This window comes from Tamandua tetradactyla, chromosome 12 (genome assembly GCF_023851605.1).
Source record: "Tamandua tetradactyla isolate mTamTet1 chromosome 12, mTamTet1.pri, whole genome shotgun sequence".
NCBI lineage: Eukaryota > Metazoa > Chordata > Mammalia > Pilosa > Myrmecophagidae > Tamandua > Tamandua tetradactyla.
The window spans coordinates 84,102,038-84,126,062 of record NC_135338.1 but is presented as its reverse complement, the minus strand read 5'-3'; the positions used below and the strand labels follow the sequence as shown (position 1 = coordinate 84,126,062).

At 38.8% G+C, this 24,025-nt stretch overlaps 1 protein-coding gene across 5 annotated transcripts in view; it reads right to left on the bottom strand.

Annotated features, from left to right (window-relative positions):
* The window catches only part of CERS3 (ceramide synthase 3), a 167,362-nt gene that overhangs the window by 106,147 nt on the left and 37,190 nt on the right, over positions 1 to 24,025 (bottom strand). For all 5 annotated transcript variants that reach the window (XM_077124033.1, XM_077124029.1, XM_077124032.1 and 2 more), the window contains one exon: positions 13,969 to 14,142. In XM_077124033.1, coding sequence (XP_076980148.1) covers positions 13,969 to 14,142 — 174 coding nt within the window. The remainder of the gene's footprint in view (positions 1 to 13,968; positions 14,143 to 24,025) is intronic.

Sequence of the window (24,025 nt, the reverse complement as noted above, 5' to 3'; positions counted from 1 at the left end):
CCAATTAAATCACAATTCCTGGTCACTCTGCAAAATGAAAAGGTATTACATAAATACAATCTAGGGCAAAACAATGAAGCTTTCTTGTAATAAATAGGAAATACTGAAACATAGTATAGGGAAGGACTTCAGTTCTCAGACCAGGCACCCTAACACGTGGGCACAGACCATGTGCAAAAGAGATGTGAAACCAAAAGGTAAACATGACAGAGTGATTTAGAGTAATAGTTTTACATGGGGATTTTGCAGAAAATATGCTAATGATGGAAAAAATCACATGCAGTCTTCCAGTCAATCAAGATGACAGCCTGAGGTGTACAGGGTACTGTTTCCTACAAAATCTTTGAACAACTAGCAAAAACTGGCAAAGCCATCTTCCTCTGAACTCCAGAAAAAAGTTAAAGGGTTACATAAATGACGCAGTGCTGAATCAAGGAAATACAGTTTTTAAAATGGCAGGAAAAGCTCGTGTCACCTTTGCTGGCCCCTCCTAAGTCCCTTTCCTGGCATGGTATGAAGCCAGCCTGCACTCCCATTATGGGTCCCTGGACTATTCCAGAGGGAACAGAAGTCTTCCTGTGCACATACTACAGTGCCTTTATATCAGAACCAATCCAATGAGTAGCAGCATAAAAGACTGAATCAGGACACTCCTCTCTGGCTCACCCTCCCAGAAAATCTTGCAGGAAGAAGCAGCTTGTAGAAAACTAAAGCAGTATAAAATGGAATTAAGTGTGGGTGGGCCATGGTGGCTCAGCAGGTAAGAATGCTTGCCTGCCAAGCCCAAGGACCTGGTTTCGATTCCCAGTGCCTGCCCCTGTAAAAAAAAAAAAAAAAAGGAACTAAGTGAAAGCAACCTGGGGCGAAGAATTACCTGCTTGTAGTCAAACACTATAGCACCCATCAAGGGAGAAAGCCTATTTCATAGGAAGTAGAGGGGATATTCTATAAACAGGAGTATTCCTTAAGGCCACGAGCAAGAACAAGCCCAGGACAAGATGCAGGCTCAGAAAAGACAGAGAGAACTCTGCATTTCACATTCCCTCAGGATAATCTTCTTGATAGGATGGCTAAACTCTGCTGGAGAACATCAGCCAAAACAGAGTTAATTTGCAAAGACTATGAAAGGTGGTTTGTGTGTGTGCATGTGGGGGTGCAGGGGTAGGTGGGAGTGTTGGTATATTTGCTTTTGTTAGCTCCTGATCAACAAGGAAATATGTTATATCATTAGCTAGATAAGAACTAATAGAACAGACAGCTCAGGAACTAAAAATCAGAGTTAACACTAAAATATTACAGTGTACAGTGTTCACAACAGATTACAAGACAAACAAACAAAAACAACTGGAGATTTCTGGGAAGATGGCAGAGTAGGGTAGACTAGATTCACCCTGCTCCATAGGACAAGATAAGGGATGGAGGAAAATGAGCAAGACTGCAGTCCCACGAGGTAAGTGACCAAAGAAGGTCTTCAATATTTCATAGGGAGGAGAGAGGTGGGGAAATCAAGACAGGGAGAACAGGGTGGGTGTGATCAGCCATGACCTCCAAAGAGTCATGTGGAGTGGCATGGGTGACAGCATGCATTTAAATGTGGATCTGAGGGAACTGACGGTCTCTATGCTCCAGCCTGCCCAAGCTGCTGGGTGGGGAAAGTTCCCTGAGCAGCAATGCAGCTAGCAGCGCCTGTGGGAGCTTGGTGGCATGCTCAGCTGTCCACTGCAAAAAGCCGTGACCCAGGAGCTGGGAGCATGGCAGGTCCACAGGGCGCCGGGTGCTACAGATCACCTTCTCCCCCTGGTGCTACAATCAGCTCCCCATCCCACTGCTGCCCACCAGAGGAAGCACCCCACCAAACACACCATCTTCCCAGGAAGTCGCAGCAGCAGGGAGAGGGTGGGCCTGAGGGAAGAAGGTGCCTCAAAAGCGCCAACTGCTGGTAGAAGTGGCAAGTGCAATCTGGCAAACTCCCTATTTGCCTAGGATTTTTTTAAATACATTTTTTCTAATTTTTATTATTTATTACTTATATCTATTTTAAATATTTATATTTTAGTAATATCTTATTTTCTTAATTTCTGATTTTTTTTTCTTTCCTTTTTTTTTTTTTTTAATGTTTTCTCTCCTTTCTGTGGGCATCAGCATGGGTTCATTCCCAGTGTATCTTTGACTATCTCCTTCTGACTTTGGGACCTACTACTGCTGAGATATGTTTTTTATTTTATTTAATTTTACTATAATTATTTATTCTTTTGGGGGTTCAAGGGCTGAGAATCGAACCCAGCATAGCAGGTAGGCATTCTACCACTGAAATACCTGCCTAGATTTTAGCAGACCCTAAAGTAGAATTATACCCCCTACTTGAAATCCAGGCAGCCCACCTGTATGGTGGAAAATTGTTGACAAACCAAGTACAAAAGGTCATCTTCAACACAAAACCAAGTCAATAAACTTTAGACGAATGAAAAGAAACCAACTTGCAAAATAACATTATGAAGAAAATCAAATGCCCTGAACAAAACAGAAAAGCTCAAAGCATCTGAAGATCCAAGAGAAATGGCCACACCAAACAACCAAATCAAAACACCAAGGGGCTCAGAATACAGAACAACTACTCAAGGATATGTATAAAGAAATAAAGGATATCAGGAAGACACTAGGAGAGCATAAAGAAGAATTTGAAAGATAAATAGAAAAATGACAGATCTCACAGAGATAAAAGATACAGTAGACCAAATTAGAAATATACTAGAGAAACATGATGGCAGATTTGAAGAAGCAGAAGGAAGAATAAGTGAGCTAGAAGATAGAATAAGTGAACTAGAATACACAAAAGGACAAATGGCAAGAAAGACAGAAAAAAATGGAACTAGAGCTTAAGAAATGATGGATAACAAAAGGCACACAAATATAAGAATCATTAGTGTACCAGAGGAAAAGAGAAGATTAAAGGGTTGGGAAGCTTAGCTGGAAACAGAATTAGAGAAATCTTTCCAAACTTTATAAAAGATATAACTAAACAAATCAAAGAAGCCCAGTGAACCCCAAATAGAATAAATCTAAATAGGCCTACTCCAAGATACATACTAATCAAACTGTCAAATATTGAAGAGAAACAGAAAAGTCCTGAAAGCACAAGAAAAGCGACCTACTACATACAAGGGGAAACACATAAGACGGAGTTTAGACTACTCAACAGGCACCATAGGGAAAGAAGACAGTGGTACAATTGACTTAACATCCTGAATGAGAAAGGCTCCCAGTCAAGAATTCTTGATCCAGCTAAGTTATCCTTCATAAGTGAGGAAGAGATTAAAATCTTTAAAGACAAAAAAAGACTGAGAGAACTAGTCCTGCTCTACAATAAATGTAAAAGGGAGTCCTGTTAGCTGAAAAAAAAGAAAACAGGAGAGGAGATCTGGAGAAGGGCATAGAGCTGAGGAGTACTTGTAAGGGTAACTTAAAGGATTAAAAAGAGAGAGACGGACAAGAACATATAGATCTGACAAATAAAAACTAATGGATAAGATGATAAATTTCCAAGAACTGCTTTTACAGTAAAAACTTTGAACATTAATAAATAAATTAAATTCATCAATTAGAACATAAAGATTGGCAGAATGGATTAACATATATAAACTGTAGAGGAGTTCTAGGAAGATGGTGGAATGGGATAGGTCGAGTTCAGCCATGCTCCAAGGAAGAGCTAGAGAAGGCTTAGGAAGGTGACTAGGACAGCGATTCCAGGGTGTAAGTGACCTAGGAGGGTCTTCTACACCCACGTAGGGAAGCTTGGTTGCAAAAGCTGAAGAATTGAGACACAGAGAACCAGAATCTAGCTAGTGCAAACAGCCTGATGCGCTCCTTTCAAAACAGAAGGCTGGAACCTCCAGGAGTGCATGAACAGAGAGACAGGGACTAGGAAATAAGCCAAGCCATGTTCCTTGAACATGCTATCCTCACATGTGCCACACCTGCTCTGTGATTGCCCCATACCCAATGCACCTGAACTCCATCACCAGCCTCCCCACCACATTCCAAGTGCCCCTGCCCTGACCATCCCATGCATCCCAGCCCCACGTGCGTGTATGCCTGCCCCAGCCCATACAAGTACACTGTCTCATCCTACCCCTCCTGAGACCCATGCTCCACTTTCCAGCCCCTCAACGCCCACCTCCCTTTTCCTGCCCCCTGAGGCTGTTGGGGGCACATCCAGGCTGCAAGCATTCAACTTCATACCTGGGCCATACCCACCCCCAGCCTATATAGTTGTGCAACCCCATCCTGACCCCGCCCCCCAACTCTGAGCATGTGTATATCAGTGTAAGGTCCTCCAAGATATGCACACTTGCGTACCCCAGCCATGCCCCTCCAGCTCTGGGCAAGCACTGAACTGAACATCCAGGCACCACCCACCTCCAGCCCACACAAGTGCAACCCCAGCCCACTGCCCCTGAGCTCTGTGCATATACACCCCAGGGCCCCACCCTCTAGACCTGTGTACACCAGGGCCCCACCTCACAGACCCATGCATGCCCACAGCCACACCCTTCCCACTGGGTTCCCACACATCCATGCACCAACTCTTGACCCCTATACCCCAACCCCCTGCCCCACACATGCGTACAACCATGCTCCAACCCCTGGCACAAGCACCCTGCTCCCATATCTGGCATGTACTCACATGCAGATCTGTGCTACATAGCTTCCCCCTGCACATACATACACCCTTGCCTCAACCCCCCTGCACGTGCACAACTGTGCCAGGGCCCCACCCATCTGACATCACTCACCCCTGACCTACATCCTGCAACCTCTGCAACATGTGCCCCATGCCTATACACTCACACATCTACATTCTGGGTCACCTGGGCCTCTCCCCCTACATAAGGACATACCCATGCCCTGCCTTCCTTGTGCCCTGATCTCTGTGCCATCTACCCCACACTCTGATACCTATGACTTCCATGTTCCATATGCCCACCTACATCCTGCCTGCTCATCAGCTACCATGCATCCAGTCAGCCCCACCCCTCTGCCTTCCACAGTACCCTACCTCTGTATCCCCCACACCGAATCCTGCTTCTTTACTCCAACACAGCCCCTACACCACACCTCCACAACCTGGCATCCTACACCCCAGGCTCACAGGCACCAGCATCGTATCCCCAACCCATGCCTATACCTACGCTGCAACCAACTGCACTGTTGTGTCCCACATCCTGTGCCACATGATTTTGCAAATACAAAGCTTCAGACTACTGAAGGAAATCAACTTCCAAAGTAAACTTATAATGATATTTACATGCCTTGAAGTCAACAGAAGATCATTAAGCATTTCAAGATGCATAAAGATACAGCCCAGCCTAATGACTAAATTAAAACACTAGAGGAGACAAAGACTTTGGAACAACTAATCAAAGATGTTCATATAACTTTACTAAATAAAATCAATGGAATGGCTAATGACATAAAGGAAATCAAGAAGATACTAGAACAGCATAAGAGGAATTTGATGGAATAAATAGAAAAATAGCAGCTATCACAGAGATTAAAGATGCTGTAGACCAAATAAAAAATATACCAGAGACACACAACAGCAGATTTGAAGAGGTAGAAGAAAGAATAACTGAACTAGAGGACCGGGCAACTGATTTTGAACATATAAAAGAGCAAATGGCAAAAAAAAGATGGAAGAAATTGAAGTGGCTCAGTGGCAGAATTCTTGCCTGTCATGCCAGAGACCCGGGTTTGATTTCTGGAGCCTGTCCATGCAAATAAACAAACAAACAAACAAACAGAAATTCAGCAAAGTAGTGGGAAATAAGATTAATGTGCAAAAACCAGTAATGTTTCTATACACAAGGAATGGCCTATCTGAGGAGACAATTAAGGGGAAAAATCCATTCAACAACCCAAGTGCCCATCAACAGATGAGTGAATAAACAAAATGTGGTATATACATACAATAGAATATCATGCAGCTGTAAGATGAAATGACGTGAGGGCATAATATTAAGTGAAATAAGTCGGACACAAAAGGATAGAAACTGTATGTTTTTGCTTTTATGACCTTAGTAAAGGTAAACTCAGAGGCATATAATATAGAATACAGGGAACCTAGAGATACATGGAAGCTATAACAGTTAGCTAAGGAGGTTGAACTTAAATGTAAGGGAATGGATAGAAGTGAAGGCAGTTCCTTAGTGGATGTATAAGTCATATTGCCATATTGAAGGTGAACACGATTGAAAGGGGTTGTATAGAGCCATGTGTGCTGGTTTGAAAGGATGTATGTTCCCTAGAAAAGCCATGTTTTAATCAAAATCCCATTTTGTAAAGGCAGAATAATCTCTATTCATTACTGTATGTTTGAATCTGTAATTAGATCATCTCCCTGAAGCTGCAACCCAATCAAGAGTGGTTGTTAAACTGGATTAGGTGACAACATGTCTCCACCCATCTGTGTGGGTCTTGATTAGTTTCTGAAGTCCTATAAAAGACGAAACATTTTGGAGAAAGAGAGATTCTGAGAGAGTGGAGAATGACATAGCCACAAAAAGCAGAGTCCATCAGGCAGCGACCTTTGGAGATGAAGAAAGAAGTCTCCCGGGGAGCTTCATAAAACAGGAAGTCAGGAGAAGAAGTTAGCAGATGATGCTGTGCTCACCATGTGTCCTTCCAGATGAGAGAGGAACCCTGACCATGTTCACCATGTGCCCTTCCATTTGAGAGAGAAAGTCTGAACTTCATTGGCCTTCTTGAATAAAGGTATCTTTCCCTGGATGCCTGTGATTGAACATTTCTAACTTGTTTTAACTGGGGCATTTTCTCAGCCTTAGAGCTATAAACTAGCAACTCATTAAATTCCTTTTTAAAAGCCATTCCATTTCTGGCATATTACATTCTGACAGCTAGCAAACTACAACACTATATAACCCACAAACAACATTACAAACATAAATAAGTTCTTCCTAAACTACTTCAAAGGTATGAATCTTGAACAGAGTTTATAATATCAGGATACAGGGGGGAAAATACTATTGCATGCTATGGGCTATGTTTAACAGGAAGACATCACAGCACCAAAGCATTACCAGGGGGCGGAGAGGACAAGAGTTAAGAGAAGGTTTGGATTTTCTATTTGCTGAGGTTGTGTTTATTGGTTATTTTTCTCTTGGGAGCAATGAAAATGATCTAAAATTGATCATTTATTAATGGGAAGGAGGGCTCATACTTCCATATAGCTTGATATAATGCTCGGATACATCCCAGAATATGTTAAGCAGATAATTAAAAAGTATTGCAAAGTCCCTTGAGGGATAGGAGAAAAATATGGAACTCTTAAATGTTACCATTGTTGAAACCCCTGATACTGTCTCAAACATTAGGGACCTCCAAGTCAATAGGCCAAGCCCTTGATCTTGAGGCTTGCTCTTATGAAGCTTTTTATGTAGCAGAAAAACTAAGCCTACCTACAGTTATATCTAAAGATTTACTTCCAGCGGACCTCTTTTGTTGCTCAGATGTGGCCTCTCTCTCTCTAAGCCCAACTGTGCAAGTAAAATCATTACCCTTGTCTCTATGTGGACTATGATATCAGGGGTGAAAGTCTCTCTGACAACATGGGATATGACTACCAAAGATGAACCTGGCCCTGGCACCATGGGATTGACAATACGTTCCTGGCCAAAATGGGGGAAAGAATTGTAACAAATAAGGTATCAGTGGCTGAGACAGTTCAAATAGAGTTAACGGGCTACACTGGAGGCTAAAAGCTTCAGCTAGATATTGCTATTTATCATGGCTTGCAAAACCATCCCTGCCAACCCTAAAGAACACTAGGGCTTTATCTGAATTCTACAAAGCCTCCATACACTATGATTACTTTCCAGAAATCTACAATCTCCAGATGGGTTCCAAGTCAGAAAAGTCTTGAAGCCCAGAGGGGCTAGCCTCTCCAGAACATCAACTACCTCCATCCCCTGTCCCATATTATCAACAGCCCTTTCCAACTTGAACAAGTTAGAATGGGCAAAGCCCAAATACCCCTAAAGACTGGGCAAAAGACCAAAGGAGAAGGCGGAGTCATAACAGAGAAGATAGGATTTAACAAATGAGTATGACTGCTGAAACATTATATTGATATTTTAGTCTCCAGAGTCTTAGAGCAGCCAGAAGGAAAAATCTAAAATTCTGGAACTGTAACCTATGCCAAACTGTGAAATATGTTCCATAACTAATTGTTGGGTGTACTTTGAAATTTATTGCTTTTATGAATGTATGTTAATGTTCACAATGAAAGAGAAAAGAAAAAGAAAAAAATTAAATGGATCATGGTCATACACTTTAGTTGGTTACAAAAAATAGATTTTTCATTTAAAAATTATAAAAAATAAAGAATGAAGGTGGACCTCTACCTCACACTATTTACAAAAATTCACTCAAAATGGCTCAAAGACCTAAATATAAGAATCCAAACTACAAAAGTTCTAGAAGAAACATAGGCAAACATCTTCAGAATCTTTCTTAGATTTTACAACAGAAGAATGAACTACAAAAGAAAAAGTGGTTAATAGGATTTCATCAAAATTAAAAACCTTTGCATATCAACAGACATTATCATGAAAGTAAAAATACAATCTACACGTGATGTAAACCCACAACTTCTCTAATAAAAAACACTTGAAAAGACAATCTACAGAATGGGAGAAAATATTTAGATACTACATATCTAACAAATGTTTAATATTCATAGTATATAAAGAAATCCTATCACTCAGCACCAAAAAGACAAAGAACTCAATTTAAAAATGGAAGAAGGGATTGACTAGGCATTTCTCCCAAGAAGATATGCAAATGGCCAAAAAAGCACAAGAAAAGATTTTCAACATTATAAGCTACTAGGGAAATGCAAATCAAAACTACAATGAGACAGCATGTCATACCCACTAGAATGGCTATATTAAAAAAATGGCAAAAAGTGTTAGAGAAGGATGTGGAGACATAGAAACAATTGCTCAGTGTTGGTGGGAATGTAAACTGGTACAGCCATTGTGAAAAACAGTTTGGTCATTCCTCAGAAAGTTAAGTACAGAATTACCATATGACCTGGCAATCCTACTTCTAGGTATATATCCAAAAGAATTGAAAGCAGGTACTTGATCAGATATTTTCACACCAATGTTTATAGTGGTATCATTCACAATTACCAAAAGATGGATGCAACCCAAGTTTCCATCAACTGATGAATGGATAAGCAAAATGTATATCCATACAATGGAATATTATTTAGCTGTAAAGAGGAATGAAATTCTGGTACATATAACAATATGGATAAACCCTGAAGACATCATTTCCAGTGAAATAAGTCAGGTACAAAACGACAAATAGTGAATGACCTCATTAGGATGAAATAATTAGAATAAACAAAATCACGGTATAAAAAACTAGAATACAGGATGCTAGGAGCCAGGGTGGGGATAGGGAATGGAGAATTAATACTTAATTGGTACAGAGTTTCTGTTTGGAGTGATGAAAAAGTTATGGTCATGGATGGTGGTGATTATGGCACAACATTTTTTTTTAACTTTTTTATTGTTAAATATAACATATATACAAAGAAAAGAAAAGAAAAAGCAATGATTTCAAAGTATATGTCAAGAAGTAGATACAGAACAGATTTCAGAGTTTGTTACAGGACACATTCTACTATTTCAGATTTTTCCTTGTAGCTGCTCTAAACACTGGTGGCTAGAAGAGTTTTTTTTTTCTTTTTTGTAAAAAATAACATATATATAAAAAAAACTTCAAAGCACATTGCAACAATCAGTTGTAGAACAGATTTCAGAATTTGGTATGGGTTATAATTCTACCATTTTACGTTTTTACTTCTAGCTGCTCTAAGATACTGGAGACTAGAAGAAATATCAGTATAAGGATTCAGCAGTCACACTCATTTGTTAAACCCTACTTTCTCTGTACAACTCCACCATCACCTTTAATCTTTCTCCCACTCTTTAGGGGTACTTGGGCTATACCCATTCTAACTTTTTCATGTTGGAAGGGGTTGTCAATAATATGGGAAAGGGGGATGGAACTAGTTGATGTTCTGAAGAGGCTGGCCCCTCTGCATTTCAGGACTTATCTGGTCCAGAGACCCATCTGGAGGTTGTAGTTTTCTGGAAAGTTACCCTAGTACATGGAATCTTTGTAGAATCTTATATAAAGCTTTAGGTGTTCTTTAGATTTGGCTGGAATGGAGGGTTTGTCAAGTTATGGTAGGTAGCAATGTCGAACTGAAGCTTGTGTAAGAGTGACCTCCAGAATAGCCTCTCAATTCTATCTGAACTCTCTCAGCCACTGATACCCTATTTGTTCCATTTCTTTTCCCCCTTTTGGTCAGGATGGCATTGTTGATCCCATGGTGCCAGGGTCAGGCTCATCCCTGGGAGTCATCTGCCAAGAAGACTTTCATCCCTGGATGTCGGGTCCCACATAGGGGGGAAAGCAATGATTTCATTTATGGAGTTGGGCTTAGAGAGAGAGAGGTCACATTTGAGCAACAGAGGAGGTTCTCTGGAAGTAACCCTTAGGCATACCAACAGGTAGGTTAAGCTTCTCCACTATATATATAAGCTTCACAAGAGCAGGCCTCAAGATCAAATCCATATCGATTTGGGTGTCCCTAATGTTTGACACAATATTAGGGGTTTCCTAGTGGTAAAGTTTAATTGTTTCATATTTTTTTTTCCCATCTCTCAAGGAACTTAGCCAATACTTTTTGATTATCTGCTTAATATACTCTGGGATCTATTCAGGCATCATATTAAGTTATATAGGATTAAAGGCCCTCATTCTTATGCTGGGCTCCCTGTGTTTAGAGCATGTAAATGAACTATCCAGACATTCTGACTTAAATTACATGCTACAGAAAATTTAGGTTCTGGACAAAAGAAACGTTTCTTCCTTTGGCCTCAAATATTAGATGAGTTTCTAAAGTATAGACAATGTCTTCCCCTCCCCTGTATTCTGAATTGCCTCAATGCTGACCTGACTAGCTTTATTCTTAACTCTAAATACCAGGTTATAAGTATACAAAACATCATATCAAAATCCAGATATAATAATTAAAACTCCAGGCTAAATGTGATTACTATAAGAGCTTACAATCTAGGCCCCTGCATTTTCTAAAGGAGACCATACAATGGCTGCTCTTTTTTCCTGGCCTATTTTGTGTGGCACAATATTTTGAATTTAGTTGGTATCACTGAATTGTATACTTGAATATGGCTAGAAGTAGGGAACATGAACTTGTATATATATTACTAGAATTAAAATTAAGCAAAAACAACCATAGGCCTTTTTTACAGAAACAGTAAATCCTAATGTAAATGGTGGAACATAGATAGTAGTATAATTATAATACCATGGTTTCGCTAATTCTAACAATGGTACCACACCAGTGCAAAGTGTTAAACAAAGGGAAAACTGTGCGTGAGGGGGAATATGGGAACTTTACATCTTGTGTATGATTTTTCTGTAAATATAAAACTTCTCTACTAAATTTTTTAATCACATGAATATGTATAAACCTTCCAATTTACATGAATTTTTAAGATACTTCAGAAAATTGCATTTATGATAATCCCTTTAAGCTGTCTCCTATGTCCTCAAGAGATAGTCATCTGTTCTCTTCTGCCATTTGAGGGATTCCACTGTGAAAGTCCAAAACATATTGGTATAGTGGGGAGGAAAACAGCAATAACAACAACAACCTTGAGGCTGGTGTCAAACATAGTTTCAAGTCCTTACCTACTAACTGTGTGAGTTTGATCAGGTCCCATACCTCTCATTTCCTCACCAGCAGACTGAGAACATACCACTTATGACTTTATATACCACTTAAGTTATAAGTTTCTATTCACATGCCAGGCAAAAGTAATTTTTAAAAATATATATATATTTATTTTTACGTGGGCAGGCTCCAGGAAACGAACCCGGGTCTCCAGCATGGCAAGCGAGAATTCTGCCACTGAGCTACCATTGCACCACCAACAGTAATATTTTATTATATGAGTTTTAATCTACTATCAATGATATAGAAACCCTGGGAAAATATAAATTTATATCTCAAAAAGTATAATCTCCAAAATTAAATTTTCCTTCCTTTCACTTCATTAAAAGAGAAATTAGATTAGTGGGGCTATACATGCTTTCTGTAGCATCACAGAATATAAAAAAGCTAAGGCAATTTATTGGGAATTGAATTCACAAGGAGATAGGAAAGATAATGCAACTATACGTAATCTCTTAAGAAGCAAGAATGATCCTAGGAATGAAAAGAAGATTGAATTGCCTCCTGATTGTTGTTGCAGAGGCCAAGACCAAGACATAACAAGTTAGTCTTCCACAGCTGTACTGCAGAAAATTAAAAGAATTTTCCTGTTCACTGTCCTGAACAAACTGCATGAAATGGAGCTGTCCACCAGTAACAAAGGCAGGGCAAAGTAGGAAATCTGCAATGCAAATAAGGAAGGGACTTGGATGCCAAATTTAAAGATTGCCAGACATAAGGCAGAAAAGTGAGTATTCCAGGGTACTAAAGACTAATTTACTAATTTGAAGGTATAGCAGCAAAATTCTACTTTATTTATGCATTCTTTGACAAATCCAACTATTTGAGTGAAAAACGGTCATACAATCGCAGTTAGGCTTTAGAGACATTCAGGGCTTTCTCTTCCTCCCAATACCAATTGCATATTCTTGGCCCAAGTGGAATTGTTATTTGCACAAAAATCTTCTTGAAAGTATGTGAAACAGAACTGGTTGAACAAATTCTTGACATAAAGACTCTGCAAATGGTTATAAACATATGATCTATATTACAGTTAGTACTGGACAAAATTATCTTCATCAGATTTTGTTTTTTCTGAGAATGCAAATATTTCTTTCTTTGACTCCCTCATACTTTTGAATGAAGAACTGCTTATTAAAACTTTAAATTAACCTTTAAAATAAACTACTGTAATAAAGAAACATTCAGTTTGGTCTTTTGTAAGACATTTTTATTATTTTATAGGCATTCTAAAATGATAATCCATCCCTTAGTCATAGACTCCTTTGACACTGCTTTTCTGGGAATGCATACGCTTTGTCAGACAGTATGGTACAGCAGAGGGTGAATTCAACTAGTCTTCAAAGCTCTGAGTTCCAGTACTGTCATTGACACTAATAAGCTCTGTGTTCTGTAACCTCTTTTGATCTCAATTTTATAAATTGTGGAACTCAAACACTCAATTAGATTCATGTTTTTAATTTTTACTTGTTCAGCCCCTAGATAATGTTTGGTGCATGTGATGGCTAGGTTCATGTGTCAGTTTGGCCAGGTGATGGTGTCCAGTTGTTTGGTCAAGCAAGTACTGGCTTAATTGTTATGGTGAGGACATTTCGTGGACTTAAATCATTAGAAATTGGCTGCATGTATAGCTTATTACATCTACATCAACTGAGGAGATTACCTTCAACGATGGAGACATTCCATCCAATCAGTTGAAGGTTTTAAAAGGAAAAGTGATTTTAGCAGTCAGAAGAGAGAATTTTCATCTGTACTTAGCCAGCTGGCTTCTCCTGGGAATTCGTCAAACACCTTCATCATAATTCCCAGCTTGCAGCCTGCCCTATGGATTTTGGACTTGCACATCTCCACATTTGTGACAATTTTATAAAATTTCATAATATTTACAGAGATCTCTGCCAGCTTTTTTCCCCTAAGTAACCCAGACTAACAGAGGGTGCAAATGAATTCATCAACTCCTTACATACTCTGGGATCCCCCTAAGAATCTGAAGTTCATTAGGGTCAACCTCTCAATGAAGATTCTTTAAGGACCTCACCAAGTCTAAGATTGTATTTTTTTAGAGTTGGAGCAAAAAGGGGAATAAGAAAATACACTAAAACATTACTTACTTTTCAAAGATTTGTCTGATAATCAGCAAGCCAAAAGCATATGGAATTGTCACATACAAATGAGAGGGTTTTACAAAGACGTAGCCATCATGATCATCAAGATCCGACCACTTCATTGTTGGAGGAAGCCAGAATCTTTCCAGCCAGAACCATTCCTTAAATGTCTGAAACATTCTAGAGGGGTGGAAAAAAGATTACATTAGCTTGTAAAAATAAACACTTCAAATTAAGAAAACATTAAACACTATTCACTCAGAATACCTAAATCAGAGAGCTGTGAAAATAAGGCAAGAATGGAAAATTAATATATGAGTTTCATGACCCTTCATTTGCATCAAACAAGCAATTACTCTGCCTACACTCTCAGAATAATTCAGCTGTGGCATAATAAATTGAAGTTTAACACACCACTATACACATTTTCAGCAACACATATGTGAATATTATGGGTATGTGACTTCCTGTTTTATGATTCTATGGTACAAAAAAAATGACAACAATAGGCTTTACAACTTCAACATACAAAAGCTGCATGTATGCATAAATCTTCACTAGTATCCTAAGAACTTCCCTAGAAGATAAAGGGCAAGGATATTACATTAATAGTATCAATTAGTCTATTTCACAAAAATTTACTGAAATTCTGTTATCTATCAAACACTGTGCTAGAAACTGGAGTTGGAGAGGTGAATAAGACAGTGCACCTGCCTTGAAGATCTTGTTGTCTTGTGGCCAAGGAACTTTGACACATTTTTTTTAGGTACAATAAAAAAACTATATATAAGGTGCTGTGGGGAGAGGATGATGGGTCCTGAGTCCATTCAGGAGGTGTCAGGGAGATGATTACAACAGATGGTCTCCAAGATGCCCTGAACAATAAGTGAATAATCCAGAGAAATGCAGAAAAATGAAAAGGAATAGTTGTTGTAAGGAGAAAATATTCTAGATTCATACAATCAGAAGCATAGAATAACACAGAATTAGATGTGTTTTTTTTTAACTTTTTCATTGTATAGTATAACATATATACAAAGCAAAGAAATAAAATATAATAGTTTTCAAAGCACTCTTAAACAAGCAATTACAGGACAGATCCCAGAGTTTGTATGGGCTACCATAGGATCCTCTCAGATTTTTCCATCTAGCTGCTCCAGAATATAGGTGGCTAGAGGGCGTAAATATTTTTTTATCATCACAATCAACTTTTTTGTGAAAAATAACATATATGCAAAAAAGGTAATAAATTTCAAAGTATAGCACCACAATTAGCTGTAGAACATATTTCAAAGTTTGACATGGGTTATAATTCCACTATTTTAGGTTTTTACTTCTAGCTGCTCCAAAATACTGGAGACTAAAAGAGATACCAATTTAATGACTCAGCATTTACATTTATTTGTTAAATCCTATCTTCACTATATAACTCCACCATCACCTTTGATCTTTCCATCCTTTCTTTAGGGGTGTTTGAGCCATGGCTATTCTAAATTTTTCATATTGGAAGGGTCTATCACTATTATGTGGTAGGGAGATGGAATTATTTGATGCTCTGGAGAAGCCGGGCCCTCTAGATTTCAGGACTTATCTGGACCAGGGACCCCAGGTTGTAGGTTTCTAGACAGTTACTCTAGTGTATGAAACCCTTGTGGAATCTTATATATTGTCCTAGCTGTTCTTTAGGATGGGCTGGAATGGTCCTGGTTGGGGGTTGGCAGGTTATGATAGGCAAAAGGTCTACCTGAAGTTTGCATTTAAGAGCAACCTTGAGAGTAGCCTCTCAACTCTACTAAACTCTCTCAGCCACTAATACTTTATTAGTTAAACCACTTTTCCCCCTTTTGGTCAGGATGGAATTGTTGATACCATGGTGCCAGAGCTGAATCCATCCCTGGGAGTCATCTCCCATGTCACCAGGGAGACTTTCACCCCTGGATGTCATGTACCACATAGGGAGGGAGGGCAATGACTTCACTTGCAGAGTTGGGCTTAGAGAGAAAGAGGCCACATCTGAGCAACAACAGAGGCCCTCCAGAAGTAACTCTTAGGCATGTCTATAGGTAGTCTAAGCTTCTCTGCTACCTATATAAGCTTCACAAAAGTAAGCCTCAGGATTGAGGGCATGGCCTATTGATTTGGGTGTTCCTAAAGTTTGACACTGTATCAAAGGATTCCCTGATGGTAATGTTAAATAGTTCCATATTCTTTTTCCCAACCCTCAAGGGACTCTGCCAATACTTTTGATTATCTGCTTAATATACTGTAGGATATATCCAGGTGTTACAATAATCTATTCAGGATTAAGGGTCCTCATTCTTTTTCTGGGCTCCCTGTGTTTCAATTGTTCAAATGAGCTACACAGATAGGTTGAATTGGATTATGCACTACAGAAAATTTCAGTTTCAGACCAAATAAACCTGTTTTCTTTTGGTCTTAAAGAGTACGTGAGGTTCTAAAATACAGACACTGTCTTCCTTACCCCTGTATTCTGAATTACTTTAACCCCAACCTTATTGGCTTCGTTCTTATCTCTAAATATCAGGTTGTATATAAAACAGCATCTCAAAAAGCAGAAATAATAATCACCACTCTGGACTTAATGTGTCTGTTCAAAAAGTTTACAATCTATGCCCCTGTTTTCTTACAAGCATTTTCTAAAGGTGACCATACCATTGTTGTTCTTTTGTTTCTGGTATATTTTGGCTCACCAAATGTCCCACATGTTCATTCAGACTGGTGCATGCCTCATAACTTTGTTCCTTTTTTAGCAGCACAACCTTTGTTCATAAGTATACACCACCGTTCGCCAATCTACTTCTCAGTCAGTGCATTCTTCAGCCACCTGTATTCATCAGGCATCATGTATAGTGCCCAAAGTCCACAGTCCATCAAATTCTCGATTTTAGACAATTTCATTGTTTCCGAGAAAAAGAAAACCAACAAACACACCCTCATCAAATAGGAAATCTAAACCTCCTCTTAGCTCTTGTCCTTCCCCCCATTATTTACCTCTGCTGTTGCTGTGGTAATGCTGATGTTTTCCTTCTGAACATAGCTCATAGCATGCAATAGCAGTTTTGCCCCTGTATCCTGGACTTAAACATTCTTTGTACAAAATGTCCTCAGAGTCACAACAGGCATGGTCAAATCAACTCCATCAAAATCATTTAATTTAGAAATAACATGATGTGCATGGAAAACTACAAGAAAATTGGTACTGCGGTAGCATAATAATATAAGGTGTGAAATGGTAGGCTATAAATGCCTAGACAGTCCTGGTTCATTGTCCTATCATAATTATTAAGAACTCTCCCTTTCCTTTTCAAAAGTGTCCCTGTTTGGCTGATGAGATAGGTAGGGTTAGGGTTTGTATTCCATGCTAATGAACTTGGATTTTGGCTACTGGGATCCACTGAAGAGTATTATGCAGAGATACAAAATAGTCAGATGTTTTAGAAAGGTCACTTTGGTAACCTATAGTGTTGTCTTTGTGTTGGTTAAGTAAAGGTGTGTCCTCTGGGCTGACATAGTCCTTTAACCCAGAATGCATGGTGTGAAGCTGATTTCAGCCCTCACAAGGCCCCAGTCAGACATATACATGGTAGCTCTGTCAACAGTGACAAAGAATAAATTTCAGGAAATGGAAAGATTGGAGAGCAATTAGGAGCTTTAAGTAACAGATGTCAGAAATGGGAAGTCTTGGACCAAAGCAGAGTTTAAATATGCTGATAATAAAGTAGTTCATGAGATTAAGCATGGGATCCAAGATGGGTAGAGAATAAAGGGAGTCTAAGAGAGAAAGTGACATTATGAAAAAAGTGCAATACTCAAGAGACCAGAGGTCAAAGGACAAGTGTGAAGCAAGTGGTGCTAAGGGCCTGAGAAATCTGTAAGACTGGAACAGAAGTTAGGGCCAGAGAGTGGATACTGAAGTTACAGATTTCTGACTTTGGATGAGAAAGAATTCCAGAGTGTGGATCCCAACATAAATCCAGACTAAAGCCAATAATTGAATTCTAGTGAGATAGTCTCCTTCTTTATTTTGTCTCATAGTCACTGTTTAGAGAAAGGTTCATCCAAAGTAGCCCTAGTCTAGTCACACCCACATCTGCAAAGCTGGGCCTTGGGAAAAAGGCTACTTTCTTTTTTGTCTACAATTTCTATCCTGAGAGAGAGAGGTAAATCCCATTTACACAGATGAGCAAATATGGTAGTGTAAAGATGGTCAACAAAAGTTTATTGAATATTTCCTCTCTATTAGGCTTTGAGGCTACAAAAAGGAAAAGGATGACCCTGAACTTCAGGGATTTTAAAACTGAGTGGAGACTGATGTGGATTTGGACTAGGGAGATAGCAGGGAAAACTGATGAAAAAGGTGTCAGGAAGGGAAAATTAATAAACTTTAATGGCCCACTTGATTAGGTAACTGAGGAATCAAGCCTGGTTGCCTGGGCCATTTGACAAAAGTCATCAAAAGAGGAAATTAAGAAAGGACCTCTGCTTTGAAGGGCACATACAGATAAAGCTCAGAACAAGAATAGGCACAAGTCTTTGATTCAACCTGCTCTGAAAAGGATTTTTCTCTTTCGTTTTGGTGGCTGTGTTTCTACAGCTTGACTGCTCTTTGGATACAGCTGCCAAGGCTTCTCGGGCTCCACTGCCCCAGACATAGGCAGAGTTAAGCTTGTTTGAGTGTTTGTCTGGAGCCTGTGACTTCCCCCAGGAGAGGGGTGGGGCCCAGCTCAGGTGGAATCCCTCCCTCAAGGAGTTCAGACCCCAGAGTCTGGAAAAGTGAAGCAATTAAAACCAGCCTACAACCTCTCCACTGTCTCCACCACGCCCCCAGCAGGGAGAGTCTGCTGAAGTTAAACGTACCACATCACCTTATGCTGGTGGGACCCACAGGCAGACAAGCACCACATACTGGGCAGGACAGGAAAAACAGAGAGCCCAGAGGCTTCTTAGGAAAGTCTTTCAATCTGCTGGGTCTCACCCTCAGGGAAAACCGAGGCAGGTGACTCTTTCCTCCTGATGGGTGGCCAGCTTGCTCTGGGAAAATCTGGCTGGGGTTTATAATACCTAAGTAGACCCTCCTAAGGTGGCATGGGGGGTGGGGGGAAGGCACCATATAGGCAGGGCAAGAAACTAGAAAACCAGAACTGAAAAATTCTGATCTGTTAAACGAAACCTAAGAAAGAGGTCCAGAATAAGCTCAACTGAATGTCAAAGAACAGATAGACAACAAAGTCATCTAGAAAGAAAATCCTAGGTAAAAAAAGTGAAAACAATCTCCAGAATAAACTAATTAATATAATTAAATGCCTAGACGCCAGCAAAAAATAACAATCATACTAGGAAAACTGAAGATGTGGCCTAGTCAAAGGAACAAACCAACAATTCAAATGAGAAACAGGAGTTGAAAAAATTAATTCAGAATTTCGAACAGACATGGAAAACTCATTAAAAATCAAATCAGTGAATTGAGGGAGGATATAAAGAAGGCAAGGAATGAACAAAAAGAAATAAAAAATCTGAAAAAACAAATCACAGAACTTATGGGAATGAAAGGCACAGTAGAAGAGATGAAAAAAAAAACAATGGAAACCTACAATGCCATATTTCAAGAGGCATTTCAAGAGCATTTTTTCTCAAGTGCTCATGGATCATTTTCAAGTGTAGACCATATGCTGGGTCACAAAGAAAGTCTCAATAAATTTAAAAAGATTGAAATCATACAAAACACTTTCTCAGATCATAAAGGAATGAGGTTGGAAATCAATAATAGGTAGAGGGTCAGAAAATTCACAAATATATATGGAGGCTCAACAACACACTCTTAAACAACCAGTGGGTCAAGGAAAAAATTACAAGAGAAATCAGTAAATATCTCGAAGCAAATGAAAATGAAAACACGACATACCAAAATTTATGGGGTGCAGCAAAAGCATTGCTAAGAGAGAAATTTATTGCCCTAAATGCCTATATCAAAAAGAAAAAAGAACAAAAAAATCAAGGAATTAATTGTCCACTTGGAAGAACTACAGAAAGAACAGCAAACTAACCCAAAAGCAAGCAAAAGGATTTGGGGGAACCCTCTTCAAGACAATGCTCAAAATATGAAACTGTAAAGGAGGAGAAAGAGCTAATTTAAAAAACAATGGAAAACAGAGAAAAGAGTCCAGTAATCTCATTTATTTCTGCTCTAATCTTCATTATTTCTTTCTTTCAGAGTTGAGAAGACAAAGGCCTACGAAGCTCTCAAAGGAAAGGTGAGGATGGGTTTCTAAGTTTACACTCTTGGAACAGGGGTGAACCAGATGCAGACTGAATATTACCAACAAGGTAAGTCGGTCCTTTGAAAAGAATAATAAATATGTAATTTCCTTACAAGGCTGATCAAGAAAAAAAGAAAACACAAATTACCAACAACAGGAATGAAAAAGAGGATATATCTACATATTCTATGTACATCAAAAAGACAAAGAGGATATTGTCAACAATTTCATGTAAATAAGTTTGAAAATTTTCATGGAATGGACAAAAATTTTTTTCAAATAAAATGTACTCAACCTGACAGAAGAGAAATGGAAAACTACATAGTCACACATCTTTTAAAGAAATTGAATTTATTATAAACCTTCTTTCCACAAAGAAAATCTCAGGCCTGGATGGCTTTACAAGTGATATTTTCCTAAACATTAAAGGAAGAAATGAAATGAATTTCACATAAATTCTTCCAGATAATAGAAAAAGAGATCTTTTTCTAACTTTTTTATGGATCCAGCATGATCTTAATTTTCAAACCTGTAATGGATATTATGAGAAAGGAAGACTACAGACCATCTCTTTGTGAACCAGGATGCAAAATCCTTAAAAATCTTGGCAAATCAAATTCAAAGATATGTAAAGAAAATAATACATCATCAGTAAACAGGGCTTAGTACCAATCCTGCTCAAACTCTTCAAAAAAATGAAGAGGAGAGAAAGTTACCTAACTCATTCTATGAAGGCAGCATCACCCTCATACCCAAGCCAGACAAAGTTATTACAAAAAAAGAAAACTGCAGACCAATCTCTCTTATGAATATACATGCAAAAATCCTCAACAAAATTCTTGCAAATAAAATCCAATAGCATATTTAAAAAATTATACACCATGACCAAGTAGGATTCATCTGAGGTATGCAAGGATGGTTCAAAATAAGAAAATCAATTAATGTAATATACCATATCAACAAATCAAAGCAGAAAAACCACATGATCATTTCGATTGATGCAGAAATAAAATTGATCTCCAATTTTATCACTCCAGCGTGGACTTTTAGACTCTCACCAAGCCCAGACTGGGAAGAGTACCCAGGGAAAAAGTAATCTTAGACAGCCAATCTCAAGTCATTTCTTCCCTGGAGGAATTTTAGTTTCCACTAGTGTTTATCAGGGACTCTCTCCCTAGGGGATCTTTGTCTCCTAAGCACTGGTAAAGCCCACTTTGCTTTTCTGACATGGTGGCTTCTCAGCTCTTTAGCCTCTTGCCCACACACCTTCAGAATTCAACATCCTTTCCTGTTGAAAACACTTCAAAGGATAGGAATAGAAGGGAACTTCCTCAACATGATAAAGGGAATATATGAAAAACCCACAGCTAACTTCATCGTCAATGGGGAAAAACTGAAAACTTCCCCCTAAGATCAGGAACAAGACAAGGATGTCCACTATCACCATTGTTATTCAACATTGTGTTGGAAGTTCTACCCAGAGCATTCAGACAAGAAAAAAGAAATACAAGGCATCAAAATTGGAAAGGAAGAAGTAAAACTCTCACCATTTGCAGATGATATGATACTATATGTCGAAAACCCCGAAAAATCCACAGCAAAACTACTAGAGCTCATAAATAAGTACAGCAAAGTAGCAGGTTACAAGACCAACACTCAAAAATCTGTAGTGTTTCTACACACTAGTAATAAACAATCTGAGGGGGAAATCAAGAAAAAAATTCCATTTACGATTGCAACCAAAATAATAAAATATTTAGGAATAGATTTAACTAAAGAGACTGTGTTAGTTAGATTCAGTTGTCAACTTGGCCAGGTGAGCATATCTAGTCTTGTTGCCGCAGACATAAGCCAATGGTACATGAACCTCATCTGTTGCTAATTACATCTGCAGTCGGCCAGGAGGTGTGTCTGCTGCAATGAGTGACGTTTGACTTAATTGGCTGGTGCTTAAATGAGAGAGCGAGAGGAATGCTTGGCATTCCTCATCTCAGCACTAGCAGCTCAGCCCAGGCCTTTGGAGATGCAGAAAGAAGTCACCCCAGGGAAGGCTGTTGGAACCCAGGGGCCTGGAGAGAAGACCAGCAGAGACCATCTTGTGCCTTCCCATGTAAGAAAGAAGCTCAGTGGAAAGTTAGCTGCCTTTCCTCTGAAGAACCAACAAAATAAATCCCCTTTTATTAAAAGCCAATCCATCTCTGATGTGTTGCATTCTGGCAGTTAGCAAACTAGAACAGAGACAAAAGACCTATACAAAGAAAACTACAAGAAATTGTTAAAAGAAATCACAGAAGACCTAAATAAATGGAAGGGTATACCGTGTTCATGGATTGAAGACTAAATATAGTTAAGATGTCAATTCTACCTAAATTGATTTACAGATTCAATGAAATGCCAATTATCTCAAAAACTTACTTTTCAGAAATAGAAAAACCAATAACCAAATTTATCAGGAAGGGCAAGGTGCCCAAACAGCTACAAGCATCCTAAGAAAGAAAAATGAAGTCAGAGGTCTCACGCTACCTGACTTTAAGGCATATTATGAAGTTACTGTGGTCAAAACAGCATGGTACTGGCATAAAGATAGATAAACTGACCAATGGAATTGAACAGAGTGTTCAGATATAGACCCTCTCATCTATGGACAATTGATCTTTGATAAGGCAGTCAAGCCATCTCACCTGGGACAGAACAGTCTCTTCAATAAATGGTTCCCAAAGAGCTGGATATCCACATGCAAAAGAATGAAAGAGGATCCATATCCCACACCATATACAAAAATTAACTCAAAATGGATCAAAGACCTAAACATTAGATCTAAGACCATAAAACCATTAGAAGAAAATGTAGGGAAATAATTTATAAATCTTATAATAGGAGGTGGTTTCCTAGACCTTACACCCAAAGCATGAGCATCAAAGAAAGAAAGACAGAAATGGGAACTCCTCAAAATTAAACACTTTTGTGTATCAAAGAACTTCACCAAGAAAGTAAAAAGATAGCCTACACAATAGGAGACAATATTTGGAAACAATATATCAGATAAAGGTCTAGTATCCAGAATATATAAAAAGATTGTTCAACTCAACAAGAAAAAAACAGACAACCCAATTACAAAATGGGCAAAAGACTTGAACAGACACTTCTCAGAAGAGGAAATACAAATGGCCAAAAGGCACATGAAAAGATGCTCAACTTTCCTAACTATTAGGGAAATGCAAATCAAAATCACAATGAGATATCATCTCATACCCACCAGAATGGCCATTATAAATAAAACAGAAAACAACAAGTGCTGGAGAGGATGTGGAGAAAAAGGCATACTTATCCACTGTTGGTGGGAATGTCAAATGGTACAACCACTGTGGAAGGCAGTTTGGTGGTTCCTCAGAAAGCTAAGTATAGAATTGCCATATGACCCGGCAATACGATTGCTAGGTATCTACTCAGAGGACATGAGGGCAAGGACACAAATGGACATTTGCACACTAATGTTTATAGAAGTGTTATTTACAATTACCAAGAGACGGAAACAGCCCAAATGTCCATCAACAGACAAGTAGCTAAACAAGCTGTGGTATATACATACGATGGAATATTATGCAACTGTAAGACAGAATAAAGTTATGATGTATGTAACAACATGGATGGACCTTAAGGACATTATGCTGAGTCAGATTAGCCAGAAACAAAAGGACAACTACTGTACAGTCTCACTGATATGAACTAATATTAACGAATGAACTTGGATAATTTCAGTTAAGAACAGAAGTCATCAGAAGATA